We start from the raw sequence: 16,304 nt of genomic DNA, 5'->3' as shown, positions 1-16,304 counted from the left end.
AGAGTCATCTTCAGGCAGGAGAAACGAAGTTCCTCCATTCTTGTCTACAGGAAATACAAAAATGGATAAAATAAGGAATGTGGATATCTCACAACAGCTTAGATTGGGAAGAAGCTTGCTTGAAGTGAAGAGATTGCAATGGTGTGGTCACATGAAAAGAATGGATCCTCATAGGACTCCTCGAGCATACTTTGAATGCAGTCTTTCTGGAAAGAGACCAAGAGGAAGACCTTGTGATCTTTGGGAGAAGCAGATTTTCAAGGACCTTGAGGTCAGAAATGTAAACTGGTGTCACATGTATGAACATCAGTGGGACAGGACAAACTGCTGGAGGCTCTATATACAACCACACCCAGCTTGCTGGAGCGAAGAAATTATTATTATGATGATGCCGTGTGATCCTTTAATTTTATTTCCAGGCTTGTGGAGCATTTCGATATCACAATGGACGGTGCTGGAGTCAGTGGGTATGTGAAGTCATCCACTCACATCATGAAGGTTTTGTCTATAAAGATAGACCCCACCAAAAGAAAATTGTGTACCAAGCATTACACTAAAAGTTACTGTTCTCTACAATACCTCATTCCATCCTGCACTGTGCCTCGACAACTTGCGTCATACTGTTCTACAGATTCATCTTAGGCCACCATTAACAGCATAGCATACTGTGTTTGGAGTAATGCCATAATCAAAAGATACTGACAGTGGCCAAGTAGTTTCCCATCATTTTAGTGATGAATCTCGTTCCTGCATTACAGTGGATGATCGTTGTTTGCAAGTATGTTGGCACAAAGGGGAGAAGACTCATCCTGTCAATATTGTGGAGAGATACATTACCATTATTCCTTAATTATGGTGTGGGGAGCCATAGGTATTTCTTCAGGTCACCTCTAATATTGATTTGGGAAACCTGGATGGCACAGTGGTACATCAATGACATTATACATCCTCATTTGTTACCCTTCATAAGACAGCACTCTTAGTACGGTACTTAAGTAAGACAACATTTATTCACACATGGCTAATTTGTCTTTGGCCTACTTTCATCATGATGAGATACTCCCATAACCACCAAGGTCCCCCTGATATGTCCCTAATACAACATGTACAGAATAAGCTCCAGCCCATGTTGATCTACAGGATATTGATGGCCAGCTACAACAGCTGATTTAACAGCTGTAACTCCTTTCAAAACCAAATCAGTGAATGTATCCAGGCACGAGGGGAATGGTCATCCTACTGATTTGGGTCCCCCAGTACGCCTGTACTTCCAACTTCATTGTCTGATTGATTCGATATTGAAATCTTAGCAGTAGTCGCATGATCTTTCAACGTATTCAGTTACATACATATCCAACCCTCTAGATACTCAGCTTTTTCATCAATGAGTGTAATTAAACAAAAACCAAAAAGTTCGTAAGCTATATTTACTAAAGTTAGCCTCTGATAAGTACAAATATCTGTCTCTTTCATTGTTGCCTAGCATATCTTAAAGTGCCATGAGTCCAGAGTGTGAGCAGTTATAATTTTCCAAATCTTTGACCTTTTTTTAATAAATGCTGTATACTCGTACTTCCATTCAGTATAATTAAAAAAGTATCTCTATGTCTGTCTGTCTGTCTGTCTGGCTAAAAGTCAAAGTAACTTTTCATAAACTGAGCTGCTTTGTAACTGAACTGAAATGAATAGAAAACAGGATGTTTCCACCTCCTTGACTGCTGTACATACTTTTATAATGATGTGCAGACAGGTTTTACTGCTTATATTCTGCATTTTATTAGAATTTGTTACGTGTTTTTGTGTCTTAAATTGAAAAATAATGCATATTTTCTCTAATTTTCAGTCAATCTTGGAACCTAATTTTCGATATAATGGTGCAAGGTTGTGTGTTTTTCTTCAAAATGCATCTAGTCCTGATGTTCAGCAGTGTTTCAGGAATTGTCTTCTTTGCAGGTAGGTTTATTTTTATTTTTTTCTGGTCACTTCAATATTCATTATAGGGTACCTAATTTCATTGAAGACAGAATGATCGTTTTGTTGTCTGTTATATCTACTTTAAAAATTTTCATTACTTTAAGAAATGGGTGTGCAAACTGGGCTATATATTTTTTTATTTTGTAGGTGTCAGGACGAGAACTCCATTGTGCCTATACTGGTCAACTCCTGTCCTCAGAGGGTGCATGGCTACACTCTATTCCTTGCTGAGCTGTATATTCAAATGGACGATTCCAGGGGAAGTAATGCGCGTATTCCTGTTCTTGGAATAGGCTTGTTCGGTACATTATTAACACTGGTTTCTGTAGCTACTGCTGAGAATTTAAAGTATGCCTGCCAGGCTCTTAAGGTATGTAGTTTACAGCCCTATATGGATAGAAAATTTTACATAGTACTCTCACTTATTGGTATACCACATTTCACTGCATAATCGTCGCACATTTCATACCAGAATTTTTGAAAAATAGGGTGCAGCCATTACACGAATATTTTAATACCAATATTAGCATTACTGAAAAAAGCATATAACTAAACTGTATTTTAAAATGCACGTAATAATCTCATCATAATCTGTAGTTTCCAGCTGTTGGTTGGGTCTGCTTGGAACATAAGCTTCTCCATCTCCTCTTTTCTTCCCACCACTTCTTCCTAGTCACTCTTGCCCAGTCCTCACCTCTTCTCTGTACACACTCTTCCACTCCTTTTATCTACCTGTCTCTTGGTCTTCCTCTTGGTTGTTTGCCTGTTATCTCCATTTCGTGCATCCTCCTCGGTAACCTTTCCTCTGTCATTCTCTTCATGTCTCCATACCATCTAAGTCTAGATGCTTCTATCCTATTCTGTAGTGGCTCTTCTTTTACTATATCTCGAACCTTCACATTTCTCATCTTATCCAATCTTGTCACTTCTATCCTGCTTCTCAGAAATTTCATTTCACTTGCCTGTATGCTATTCACGGCTCTCTGCCTCGTTACCCAAGTCTCAGCTGCGTACGTTAGAATAGGTATAGAGTACATTCTGTATATCACCCTTTTGCTTCTCTGAGGGACATCCTTGCTCCAAACCAGGCTTCTGACACTTTTCAGAAATGTTCCTGCTTGTCTTCCACGCTCGATTATTTCCTTATCACCGAGCTCGATAGCTGCAGTTGCTTAAGTGCGGCCAGTATCCAGTATTCGGGAGATAGTAGGTTCGAACCCCACTGTCGGCAGCCCTGAAAATGGTTTTCCGTGGTTTCCCATTTTCACACCAGGCAAATGCTGGGGCTGTACCTTAATCAAGGCCACGGCCGCTTCCTTCCCACTCCTAGCCCTTTCCTGTCCCATCGTCGCCGTAAGACCTATCTGTGTTGGTGCGACGTAAAACAACTAGCAAAAGAAAAAAAAAAATTCCCTATCATTTCTTCCACTTTCCTCTATGATACTTCCCAAGTACTCGAAACTCTCTACCTTCCTAAGCTGTTCCCCTCCAAGCAATATCTCTCTCGTAGGTCTCTCCTTCTTTTTAGTTGTGATCACTATCTCACTCTTTTGGGCATTAAATTTCATCCATATTGTTCCACCTCATCTACCCAAGCATCTAACATCTGGATATCTTCTTCCTTTTCTCCCCAGACTAACAGGTCATCTGCAAACATCATCACTCCAATTTTTCTTGCCACTTTTGTCATTATCTCGTCCATTGTTACTATGAAGAGCAAAGGTGACAGAGCACTTCCTTGTTTTAATCCACCTTTTTGCTCAAACCAGCCTGTTCTCTCTCCTCCTATTTTCACACAACTGACACTCCCATTGTACATCTACTTCACTCTTTCTACGGTCTGTTCCTCGTCACCTTTTCTCTGTAAGGCTTCCTATACCTTGTTTCTACACACACCGTCATAAGCTTTCTCAAAGTCCACGAAGGCCATCACAAGATCCTTACCCCATTCGTAATGACGCTCTTGTAGCTGTCTTACTCCGAATAAAAGGTCTACTGTAGACCTTCCTGATCTGAAGCCATACTGCTCTTCTCTTAACTTTTCTTCCACCCTCTTTCTGATTCTATTCTCCAGAACCTTCTCAAATGCCTTTGCACAGTGGCATATCAATGTGACTCCCCTATAGTTCTTAAACTCTTTTCTATTCCCCTTCTTGAAAATGGGTATGATTACCCCTTTCTTCCAATCTTCAGGGGTCTTTCTTTCCTTCCATACTACTTTCAACACACGATAAAGCCACTGTTTCCCTACCTCTCCTGCTGCCTTCACCATCTCAATACTCACTTCATCTATACCTGGGGCTTTCCCTCCTTTCATCTTGTCCAGTGCTAGCTCCACTTCTGTCCATGTTAAGTCATTTTCTATTTCCATATTTCTTACTTCCTCCCTGCTCCTAATTTCCTCCTCAGTGCATCCTTCTGGGTTTAGTAAATCTTCAAAATACTCCTTCCACATTCCTTTGAGTTTTTCCATTTCATACACTTCATTTCCATTTTTGTCTATTATTATAACATCTTCCCTCATGCCTTTCCTCTTACTCTTGACCATTCCATACAGTACTTTTTTATTTCCTTTGGTATCCTCTTCCATCTTGTTTGTCCACTTTTCCATCCATTTTTTTCTTCTCTGTTACAACCTTTTTAGCTTCATCCTTTTTTGGTCTTATAATCTTGTCTTGTCTCCATTGTCCTCTATTGAAACCACACTCTGAAAGCTTTATTCTTCTCCCTAACTGCCACTTTTACTCTGTCATTCTGCCATGGGGTCTTTTCCTGGCACTAGTTCTCCCACACACTTCCTCTGCAGTTTTTACTAGTGTCCTCTCGAACCTTTCCCATTCTTCCTCTCCTGTTTTTGTATCATCTGTTGGTAAGTTCAATCTTACTTTCTCGTGGTATTTTTCCTTGGTTTCCTTTTCCTTCAGTTTCCATATTTTGATATGTCTTTCCTGCTTCTCTGTTCTCTCTTACCCTCACCCCTCCACTTAGTCTCTGCCAGCCCTACATCCAGTTTTCTTCTTTCCATCATGCCTACGACCTCTTCTATTTTTCCGGTCAATGTTTGTGTATTCAGTATGCCATTTCGTAATCCTGTTCCTCGCCAAGGTCGTCGTCTGTTACATCCATCCGGCTTATCATTCCTTGTTTCCTTGAAAGCGAGTTAATATCCATCACCGGCTTTCTAGGCCTGCCGTGACTTCACCCGAGCCCCGTTAGTTCCCATCTTTTTCAGGATTTCTGTAGGGCTTTCACAGCTACCGTAGTAATCTCGGGGCACCCACAGTCCCCACTGTACTTCACCACCACAGGCTATTCCCTACTTGATGACGTTGCCCATCTCCTACGACGTGGGCGAGGGGTTGGACTTAATACATAAAAATAATTAAAATTGTCCAAATCAAAATCATAATTTATTAGCAACAGTTCGGTGAGCGTTTCTCCAGTCTGAAAATAAAAATGGCTTTTATTACATTAATTGTCACTAATTTGGAACATTAGAGTTGATATTGCACTAGCCAATAATTATTGCATTATTATGACGTATGGACTTCCTGGTAAATAATTTACTCAAAATCTTCTGTGTCGCTATTGCTGGTTTTGGTATCTGATGTGCCGTCCTCGCCGCTGCTGAATAGATTCTTCATCACTGCCACACTGCGTCATCTTAGGATCTGTCTAGTGTGTTCGAAATTAAAGCCTTTTTGAAGCTCTTGGAGACTAGTTCAGGTATTACAAGGTTCCAGCTCTCATTGCCCACGAGCATAGTAAGTCGAAGGATGGATGCCTAATATTTTTAGCGGGCGTCAATTGCTGATCTCCGCTTATTATCCACCCATAAAATCAACATAAGCGGTCTTTAAATGGTTTTTTAATACATATACTGTATGCCCATTGGCTGCAAAGATGATGATAGGCCACCGGGAATGACTACCTGTTGTCTTATTTTCATTTGAAAGTTGTTTCACTTTGTTCGCATTTTGACCTCGGAATCTATCTAAAATAAGCAGAGCCGGCTGTTTCAGTAGTGCACCAGGTCTTCTGTCTCACACAGTTTTAACCCAGTCCAACATGAGTTCCATGACTATCCAAGTCTTTGGTTGCATTCGTACACAAATTCCACAGGGAAACTGTATTTGATTAGGCATCGTTTTCCTCTTGAAAATGATATAAGCGGCAACTTTCTTCCCTCAGCAGTAATGGCAGTCATTGCCATGCATTGTAATTTCTAACTACTGCTGGTTTTCATAAATAAACTCCATGATCCTTATAGTGCAACAGTGCTTTGTGATGCATACGGTATCGAAAAAACTGGAACATGATCAGCGTCACCGATTTGAGAAAGTAAGTATGAATTTTTCTGGCGCATACGTCAGACAAATCGGTGAAAATTTGCAGTCTTGTCTGTGTAATCAACAGGCAATCTTTAATACAGTGTTGTTCTCCTTTGAACCTACAGATTGTATCGTCGCACGAATCCTACAACCCACACACGCCTCGCCTTAAACTAAACGTGGTGTTCGTGCGCTACTTCCCAGGCCTTCATTTGTGACACTTCATATAGTACACTGAAGCCATTGTTACGTACTTCCTCGATGTACACAAACACTTTTTCGTCAATTTTGAGACACTTTTTAGCTTGTCTTTTAATTTCTGCGTGTCATGCACCAAGTTTCCACTCAAAACACACACATGCATTTGTACTTTGCAGAGCAGTCGATACTTCCGCAAGAATACCTAATAAACACGAAACGGGAAAAACCTGCATACTCCCACAACGTGGAGAAGTCCACTAGACGTGAACTACAAGAGTTGCAAGCAGGGGTGTACTTACTCGTAAATTTCCTAGTGCCTGAACATTCGATTATGTTTTATAGTAGACCACTAGAACATGACAATGTTATAAAATTTAAAAAAAGAGCGCATTCATTCCAATGTTTACCAGTAATAAGAGCAAATTGTAACTTTCTTTTTCATGAATTAGATTCTCAGTAACTCATTTTGTTGCCGTTTGCTTACGCGGTCCGATACCAGTGCACCCCTGGTTGCAAAGCTCTGAAAACCGTACTAGAAAACAAGTGTGTGCAGTGCTGGTATTTCCCGGCAACGTTGCCGATAAGCGGTATCTTACAGCCTTACGTATTTCAAATAAGAACTTATGTCACTGGTGTATAAATTGTACACTGTCTCGCGACCACGTTCATAATCCATGCATCGTATGTATACCGATATTATTTATACATTTCATGACATCGTAGATAATAAATTTCATATTAACCCTCTGGATGCCGACCCGTTATAGGTCATCATGTGCATAGAATGCCAAGCATGTTTCAGTGGATTTTGCATCACTGTATAAAAATATCTATTTACATCTCAGTTTAAAAGATACGGAGGTAAAATTTGGTATGTGAGCTTGATATACTCCAAGGAATATAATGTACCAGTTACGACCTGTACATGCCATATTTTTTGACCATTAATTGTATTCCATCATCACGCAAGACATTCAGAGCAAACTTGGTTTGTTTACATTCGGAGGAGCAAGCAGGCGAACTGGCGACAGCTGTGTGTGTGACGTAGCTGCAGGGACAAGATAGACTACCCACCTGACGCCACGTGTAGTCAGCCGACCTGGTATGTTCTGGATATGAACGTCACCCTTTTGCAACATTCGATTGAAAAAGATTTTTGCGACTTGAGCAATACGTCATTTTGAAGAGGATAACATAAACGTCTCAAATTGTGAATCTCAAGAAAATCCGCCAAGGGATTTGCGAGATCATCAGCCTCAAAGGGATCACATTATCTGTTGACGTAGGAGCCCCAAACTGAGCTGAGCTCGCTTGACCTGATCAGACAGTCATAGCTGGGTGTCCAGCCTGACTCTCCACGCTGCAGTGTTCGTCGAAGTGCTGACAGAGTCTATCTTCGAATGATTCTGAGTCTTCATGTGGGAACTCTGACAGTCGTGTTGAACTTATAAATTGTGAACATGTGAACTCGGATGTATAACAAAGTCTTTATAATGGACATTGAGTCTATCAATCAAGTTGAACTTATAATCTGCCCGCGTATTGGAACTCTGATTATGACAGGTCGTGTATTGGACTTAGGTGACAACAGTTGAATTGAACTTGTATTCTGTGCGCATGTAGAAACTTCTCGATATAACTTACTTTCGTTCTTGTAGAACTGAGTTCATGTTGCCTGTGTGAAACTTAGTCTCTGAACAAACATTATTAATTTAAATGTGACACTACTGCGATATACTAGGAACTGTGATATTTCTTTTTAAAATCTCAGTCAGCAGAACTTAATCTCTGAACACATATCATTAATTTCACTGTGACACTAATACGTTATACTATTAACTGTGACATTTTTGTTAAATCTCAGTCAGCATAATTTCATTAATAAACAAGGGTGTTTATGAAATTGTTCGAACTTTCACATGAATGTTAATGCAAGTGATTACCATAATCGTGTGCTACGACACCAGTGTTTCACTCTGAACTCAGACTGTGTTCTTTATCCAATTCAAACAAAATTGTGTATTATTTCTTTTGAACAGTGCATAAATTATTTGTGTATGACTGACAACAGTGTCTTTGATAAATTCTCGAACAGTCACCTATTTTATGTCAAGTGTGCCTAACAACGAACTGTGTTTTTCATTTCAATCTTATTTCTTCGTCAAAGTGTTTAATATTATTTCATGACTGACAGCAGTGTCTTTGATAAACTCTAGAGCAGTCATACATTTCTTTCGATGTCAAGTGGTACTCTATTTAGTGGAAAATTGCCACGAACTGTGCCAGGTGCGTGAACAGTTTTCAGTTTCATTATTTCTATACATGAATTGTGCTTTATTTTCTTCCAGTCTTGATGCTACCTGCATCTTCATCTTTAGTGAACTTATAAATTCTATTTACAAGATTTAGAGTGAATTCAATGGCATATCCCAGCCATATTTAATGAAACAGTGCTGTTAAACCAAAGTGTCGAGGGACTGTGTAAATTTGGACACTCGTGTAAGTTATGTGACGAGTGATTTCCCTGCAACATCATCGGAGAACGTCGGAGATCGTCCAGAACATCGAAAGTTCGAGACTCAAACCCATATCAAGCCGATCTGGGTGTTCCGGTCTTATCTCAACGCAATATTGGCAACTTGCAGAACGTGTTCCAGTCCCGTTCAGCCTGGTGAACTGGGAGCATGGCTCATCAAAAGATGATGTTGGAGACAGCAACTATCAACAGTAAGGTGATGTGCACTTAAAATGCATTTTCTGGATATAAAAAACTATTATTCATACTATCTTAAAATTTTCTTGCAGATAGGACCCTGCCTTCTGTACCAACCCCTAGCTAGAAATCACCCAGTATTGCCCTGAGATCTACTTCGTGCTAACTTCAAAAATTAATTCATAGTCGGGCTATTTTAGTGGTACAGTAAACATGTGACTTTGTAGTGAGGAAGGACCTCTGATAATACTGTAATGAGTGGTACTGCTATCATACTGTCGTGGGTGGTGTACTATTATACAATAGTGATAAGTGATCAGAAGTACGTACAGTGGATGTATAATATGATATTAGCAATACCGTAGAAAGCTCAGTGTACCAAAGTATAGTAGTGCAGTAGATGTGAATAATAATAATAATAATAATAATGAATGATTTAAACCAAGGAAACGCACAGTGAGAAGGAGCTAGGCCAATAGGAAGACCAAAAAAATAACGATGTGAATAGAATATATATTTAACAATAAAACATAACAACAAGATAAATAAAATCGAAGATAAATTTATAACAAATGGTGAAAGTAGAGAAAAATCCGAAAAGTGTGCCACATTTACAAATAGAATATCCAAAAATGCATAAGGGGAAAGCCTAATAAATAATTTACCAACATACAATAAATATAAAAACTAAATAGGACAGCAGGAATAAAGACCAGAGAGAAAAGGACGAAAGGGGGAAGGGAAGTGACATAAGGATTAGGGCGGGGAAAGGATTTTCTTCACCGGGTATTCCAAGATTTACCAATTTTTACATAGGTCCAGGAAGACATCTGAAATGATTATAAATAATTCATAATTGTCCGTAGCGCATGTTCGTATAGTGATGCAGTCTATGAGCTTTAAAAATGTAGCATACCAACTCGACGGAAGAAAATTTGAACTGGCAAGAGGCCGGATGAAAATTAAAGTCCAAATGAAGATAAATTATAATAAGTCTTGCTCACCAAATAGCTTGAAGACAGAGTCCAGATGGAATAGACATGATTACAAGAGGCACAGTACATTGGCACTCCACCACTCCGCTATGAAACCCGACTCAAATATGGAGAAGCAGAGTGGGCAATATATAGTGAAATAGAATATTCCAGAAAAGTAGAGAAGGCTACAAGCCATTGAGTTCGAGAAACATGAGGTTACGTGTACACACAGCGCACAGGCAACGGCGAAGTGCAGCGAGGATGACGTAATCACACTGGTAGAGCACAGGTGAGCGGAGTGCTTGATGCGGCGAGGACGAGGTCGAGGCGAACAGCAGTATGTAAGGTAGGGAAATGTGCAATAGATATGGCGATCGTAATAACTTGCATTTCAAAAAACAAAATTTTGTGGAATAATGTGCACAAATTTTTTTTTTTTAATTTAAAAAGGAAAAACATAATTTGAAATTAATTAGCACATTTTACACTAAATCCAAAGTGACTAAGTGAAGATATTTAATCTTAACTCTTATCTGGGATTATATATACCAATTTATATTGTTCATGTAGGTCTACTTTCCAATTTATAAACTAATTTCCAAAAGCATTCAACATGTGGAGAAAAAGACACCAACTGTGTAAGCTGTCAACGATTGGATATTTTATGAATTTTGGGAGAGTAATACCGTATTTCACGGCATAATCGTCGCCACCGCGTAATCGTCGCGTCCTTTATTTTCAATACAAAAATCGGACTTTAAACCTTTAATTACATAATCGTCGCACGTCCAAATTTTGTTCACTAATCTGGTTAAAAGGTAAATGGAACTGCAACGTAAGTTGCACATGAATGCACAATTTAAATACGTGTATGGGCAATTTGGCAACACAGTCACGTTTGCGACATGTTGCACAACATATAAATAAATAATACCGGTATATGTACGACGCATGGCGTACCGGTAGACTATCGGCAGTTTGACAACATGGTCGCGAGACAGTGTACTATTTATTCACCACCTACATATTATGCTTACCGGTAGGCTATCGGCAGTTTGACAACGTTGTCGCGAGACAGTGTACTATTTATTCACCACCTACATATTATGAGTTCCCATTTGAAATACGTAAGGCTGTAAGTTATCGCTTATCGGCAATGTCGCCAGGAAATACCGGCTAGGTAGGTTGAATGGACCTCGAACCAGCCCTCAGATACAGGTAAAATTCCCTGACCCGGCAGTGAATTGAACCCGAGGCCTCCGTGTAAGAGGCAAGCACGCTACCCCTACACCATGGGGCCGGCTCCTATGTTATTGCGCACGAAGTGAAATCCAAGACGATAACGCAGATTTCCACGGAATTATTCAGCCGAATTATTTACGATGTCTCAGTTGTCATCGCTAGACTCTTATCTTAGTACTACGTCATAAGTGTCCGGGCATGGGATGAAAACTTTTATCCAAGCAGTCAAGAAATATTAACCTAATTACCGTATGTTTAAAAGAAATTGAAAAAAATGAATGTTTGTTACTGACGTCTCGGAATACAGTCAACTATACAGTAGATCTACACCGCGCTAGCTAGAGCTCCGGTTTGCGAGCTTTGCGCAAGCGCAGTAGTGTGTTGCAACCAACGAGCTAAACTGATACAATTGTTGCATGCTTCCTTGCTGCCTAACATTTATTTGTTTCAGATTTACGTGATTACTGTAGACATGTGTGCGTGAGAATTTAATTTTTTAATTTGTGTTTTGGGTGTTTGCAGAAATAATTTGTTTTAATAGTGAACAATTACGGAAAGTCATTTATATCGCAAAACATTAACGTGTGAAGCATTTATAAGCGATTATGGGTAAATATAGAAACTATTCTGCGGGCTTCAAGCTAAGCGTAATTGCCTTCGCTGAACAGCACGGGAACAGAGCTGCAGAAAGAAAATTTTCTGTGAGTGAAAAGTTGGTGCGTGACTGGCGGAAAGTAAAAAACAAGCTAAAAAGCACAAACCCTTCTAGACGCGCGTTTAGAGGTCCTAAAACGGAAGTTTCATATAATTGACGAAGAAGTGTTTAGGTACGTCAGTGAAATACGTAACAATGGCTGCAGTGTATCATATGAAATGTTACAAATTAAGGGACAGGAGGTAGCGTGCAAACACAACATACTGGTAACTCAGTTTAAGGCGACTCGTGGGTGGATTAAGGGGTTCATGCGACGACACAATCTGTCAGTGCGAAGGAGAACAACACTAAGCCAAAAGTTGCCTGCTGATTACACGGACAAGATTGTAAATTTTCACCGATTTGTCATACGTTTGCGCAAGGAAACTTCGTACTTGCTTTCTCAAATCGGTAATGCCGATCAGACTCCAATCTTTTTTGATATGCCTCGCAACAGCACTATTGCGCTAAAAGGATCACGGAGTGTATTAATGAAAACCAGCGGTAGTGAGAAATTGCGATGCACGGCAATGCTAGCCATTACAGCTGACGGGAGAAAGTTGCCGCCTTACATCATTTTCAAGAGGAAAACGATGCCTAGAATATACAGTTTCCCCGTGGAATTCATGTACGAGTGCAACCAAAGGGTTGGATGGACGTAGAACTCATGCTGGACTGGGTTAAAACTGTGTGGAATAGAAGACCTGGTGCACTACTAAAACAACCAGCTCTGCTTGTTTTAGATAGTTTCCGAGGTCACCTCGTGAACGAAGTGAAGCAAATTCTCACTACAAATAAGACACGACAGATAGTCATTCCTGGTGGCCTAACATCTGCTTTGCAGCCACTAGACGTATGTGTTAATAAACCCTTTAAAGACCACTTACGTCGATTTTACAACGAGTGGATGATGAGCGGCGATCAGCAATTGACGCCCGCCGGAAATATCAGGCGTCCACCCTTGGACTTGTTATGCTCGTGGGTGAAGAAGAGTTGGGATCTTATACCACCTGAACTAGTCTCCAAGAGCTTCAAAAGGACTGGGATTTCGAATGCACTAGACGGTTCCGAAGATGACGCAGTGTGGCAGGGAGACGAAGAATCTGATACTGGTATTAACAGAGGCGAAGATGGCGCATCAGATAGCGAAACCTGCGATAGCGACACCGAAGATTTGGAATAAATTGCGTACCGGTAAGTCCGCATTTCACAACAAAGCGATAATTTTTTGCAAGTGTAATATTTTAACTTTAATACTCAAATTAATGACAAATTAACTTAATACGTTCATTTTTATTTTCAGGTTGGAAAAACGTTCGCCGAATTGTTGCGAAAAATTATGAATTTTGTTTTAGACTATTTTAATTATTTTGATGTATAAACGTGAGTATTACGTGCATCTTAAATTTGTATCAAATACAATTTAGTTATAAATACATTTTTTGAGTAATACAAATACTGGTATTAAATATTCATCGTATAATGGTCGCACCCTACAATTTTTTTCGAACATTTTGGTATAAAAAGTGCGACGATTATGCCGTGAAATACCGTAGTCATCATTTGAGAGAACTGTGTCTCGTAGCAGTATTTGTTACTACAGAACATTTCAGAGGATCTGAACAACATACAAAATCAACTAATAGTGTCAGGAATGAAAGTGTAAAGAACGGATTGAAATAATCTATGGGTGGAGCATCAGGTTGAGGGAGGCCTACATGTTTTGGCCCTGGAATTTGATGTAAATGGTGGGGAGGGATAACATTACTTTCAGGGAATATGCATTCAGTCCAAGAATCATCTGAGTCACTGTCACTGTCATTTTCATTAGCACTGTCACTATAACTCTTTGACATTGCACGAAATTTTTTAAGCCCATTAGCCAATGGCACGGCTCCATCATTCTCTGGTGCACTATCTGAAGACCCCAAAAACATCATAATAATCACTTTTGCTAAAATTAGAGTCGCTTACATCTTCAAAGCAACCCAAAAGTTCTCAATTTCTTCTCCCGAATTAGGCCTACGTGACTGTATGCCTTGTTGTGATAAATGTACTATTTACAACTTCACTATGACCTAAATAAATTGCTAAGTAATTATAACTACAGTAGAAATAATAATTAACTTGATATATTATGATAAATATATCAAAAGCATCAATTAGAACGTAAAATTATTGAAAACAAATCACAACACGTGGATATAAACAAACAAGGAGGCTGCCATATAGAATTATAGACGTCAAGCGCTCGCAGATCATACACTCACAGTCGACGAGTAAACTAGCAAAAATGAAGCTATGTCTGTGCCATCTAATGACATAAGAAGGAATTACAAACATTCTGGCTTCTTTCTACTTAATTTGTGGCGCAGTCTAGCGCCTTACTGCATAACTACACCATATAAGAGGGTGCCGATCGAATCGGCATCCTGGCGTTTTTCGTACAGAATGTAAGTGCCGATGCATCAGCATCTTGGCACTGTAAGAGTTAATCCAGATTGAAGAGCAATATAGTGTAAAACAAAAGCTAAAAGTTTCCACCTATTCAATACCGTTTGTTGTAACCTTAAAAATGTTACATATATTTGTTGAAACTAGTTTCGGTCTTGCCAGAGACCATCATCAGTCAAAATCAAAGTAAAGGCAAGACATGAATAAAAAATAAAAGACAAATTACCGGGTAATGAATACTATATATATAAATATATGAAGCAAGCATGAAATTCAAGACAAGTAAAATAAGAGCAAATAGTAACTTTCTTTTTCGTGAATTAGATTCTCAGTGCCACGAACCTACTACGCTGGCGTAGCAGGGGGAGAGGTGATACTCCTACATCCCAGGTGGCAGATAGGGGGGTCCTAACCGGCTTGCCGGCGGACTTGAGGGAAATAAAATACCTCTCGCGGACCAAACACACTACCCCCTGCGGGTGGGGGACGCACATGTAGAACACACCCGCAGTATCCCCTGCCTGTCGTAAGAAGTGACTAAAAGGGGCCCAAGGGGCTCTCAACTTGGGAGTGTGGATTGGCGACCACGGGGCCCTTAGCTGAGTCTTGGCATTGCTTCCACTTGTGCCAGGCTCCTCACTTTCGTCTATCCTATCCGACCTCTCTTGTTCTTTTCCGACCCCGACAGTATTAGAGCATTCGAGGCCTAGGGAGTCTTTCATTTTCACGCCCTTCGTGGCCCTTGCCTTTCTTCGTCCGTTACTTCATTTTTCGAAGTGACGAATCCCTTCTTTCTCCTTTTTTCTCTCTGTTTACCCCCTGTGGGTGGGGGGCGCAGACGAATAATACACCCACGGTATCCCCTGCTTGTCGTGAGAGGTGACTAAAAGGGGCGACCAAGGGATTATTGAATTAGAACCGTGAAACTACTTTTGATATGTACCATCATGCGGGAAACACCATGGGTTGCCTTTACTTGCGAGTAGTACCACTAAATTAGGTACGAAATAGGTTTGTGATTAGTAGCAGTAAAGAGGCTGGCCTGGGGGTTTCCAGTACCCGTGCGTCGTGCCCATGTGAGTAACACCACGGGTCTGGACGTAGCCTGTGAGTTGTACCGCTATATGAGTGACACCGTCGGTCTGCGTTGCCTGTGATTGGTGCCCACTATGTGAGGAACACCATGGGAATAACGGCACCCGTGACTAGTACACCTGGGTGAGGAACCTCATCGGTTTGCGTTGGCTGTGAGTGGTGCCATTGTGTGAGAAACACCATAGGTCTGCGTTCTCTGTACGAAGTACAATACTTGTGAGTAGTACCATCTTGTGTGGAACACCGTGAGTCTTTGCTACTTTTGATTAGTACCCTAACATGACAAATACCATGGTTCTACTTTACTTGCGACATGTACCATTCTGTGGGGCCTTAGACATGGATTTTGCACCCCTTTAGACATCAAGCATCATTGTGCTTATAAGTGGTCCCTTGGTCAGTAATACTATTATTTACGTTTTTGAGTCTGATCCACTGTTTTTTTGTTTTTGTTTTTTTGTTGGGTTCATGTCCATCCATTCATTCTTCATGACATTTTATATTTTATTTTTGTCAGTGGATGAATTTGTTAATATTTAGAACATTTTGTTATTTCATTTCGTACCATTAGGGGCCAATGACCTTGATGTTAGGCCCCTTTAAACAACAGGCATCGTCATCAT

At 40.1% G+C, this 16,304-nt stretch overlaps 1 protein-coding gene across 1 annotated transcript in view; it reads left to right on the top strand.

The window, feature by feature from the left end:
- The window catches only part of Paip1 (Poly(A) binding protein interacting protein 1), a 108,438-nt gene that overhangs the window by 53,553 nt on the left and 38,581 nt on the right, over positions 1-16,304 (top strand). Inside the window, exons 5-6 of the mRNA XM_067138129.2 lie at positions 1,844-1,953; positions 2,122-2,344. Coding sequence (XP_066994230.1) covers positions 1,844-1,953; positions 2,122-2,344 — 333 coding nt within the window. The remainder of the gene's footprint in view (positions 1-1,843; positions 1,954-2,121; positions 2,345-16,304) is intronic.

The sequence above is a fragment of the Anabrus simplex genome, chromosome 1 (assembly GCF_040414725.1).
Source record: "Anabrus simplex isolate iqAnaSimp1 chromosome 1, ASM4041472v1, whole genome shotgun sequence".
NCBI classification, from domain to species: Eukaryota; Metazoa; Arthropoda; class Insecta; order Orthoptera; family Tettigoniidae; genus Anabrus; species Anabrus simplex.
Note: the sequence above shows the minus strand (reverse complement) of the source record. Positions and strands in the feature narration are given on the sequence as shown.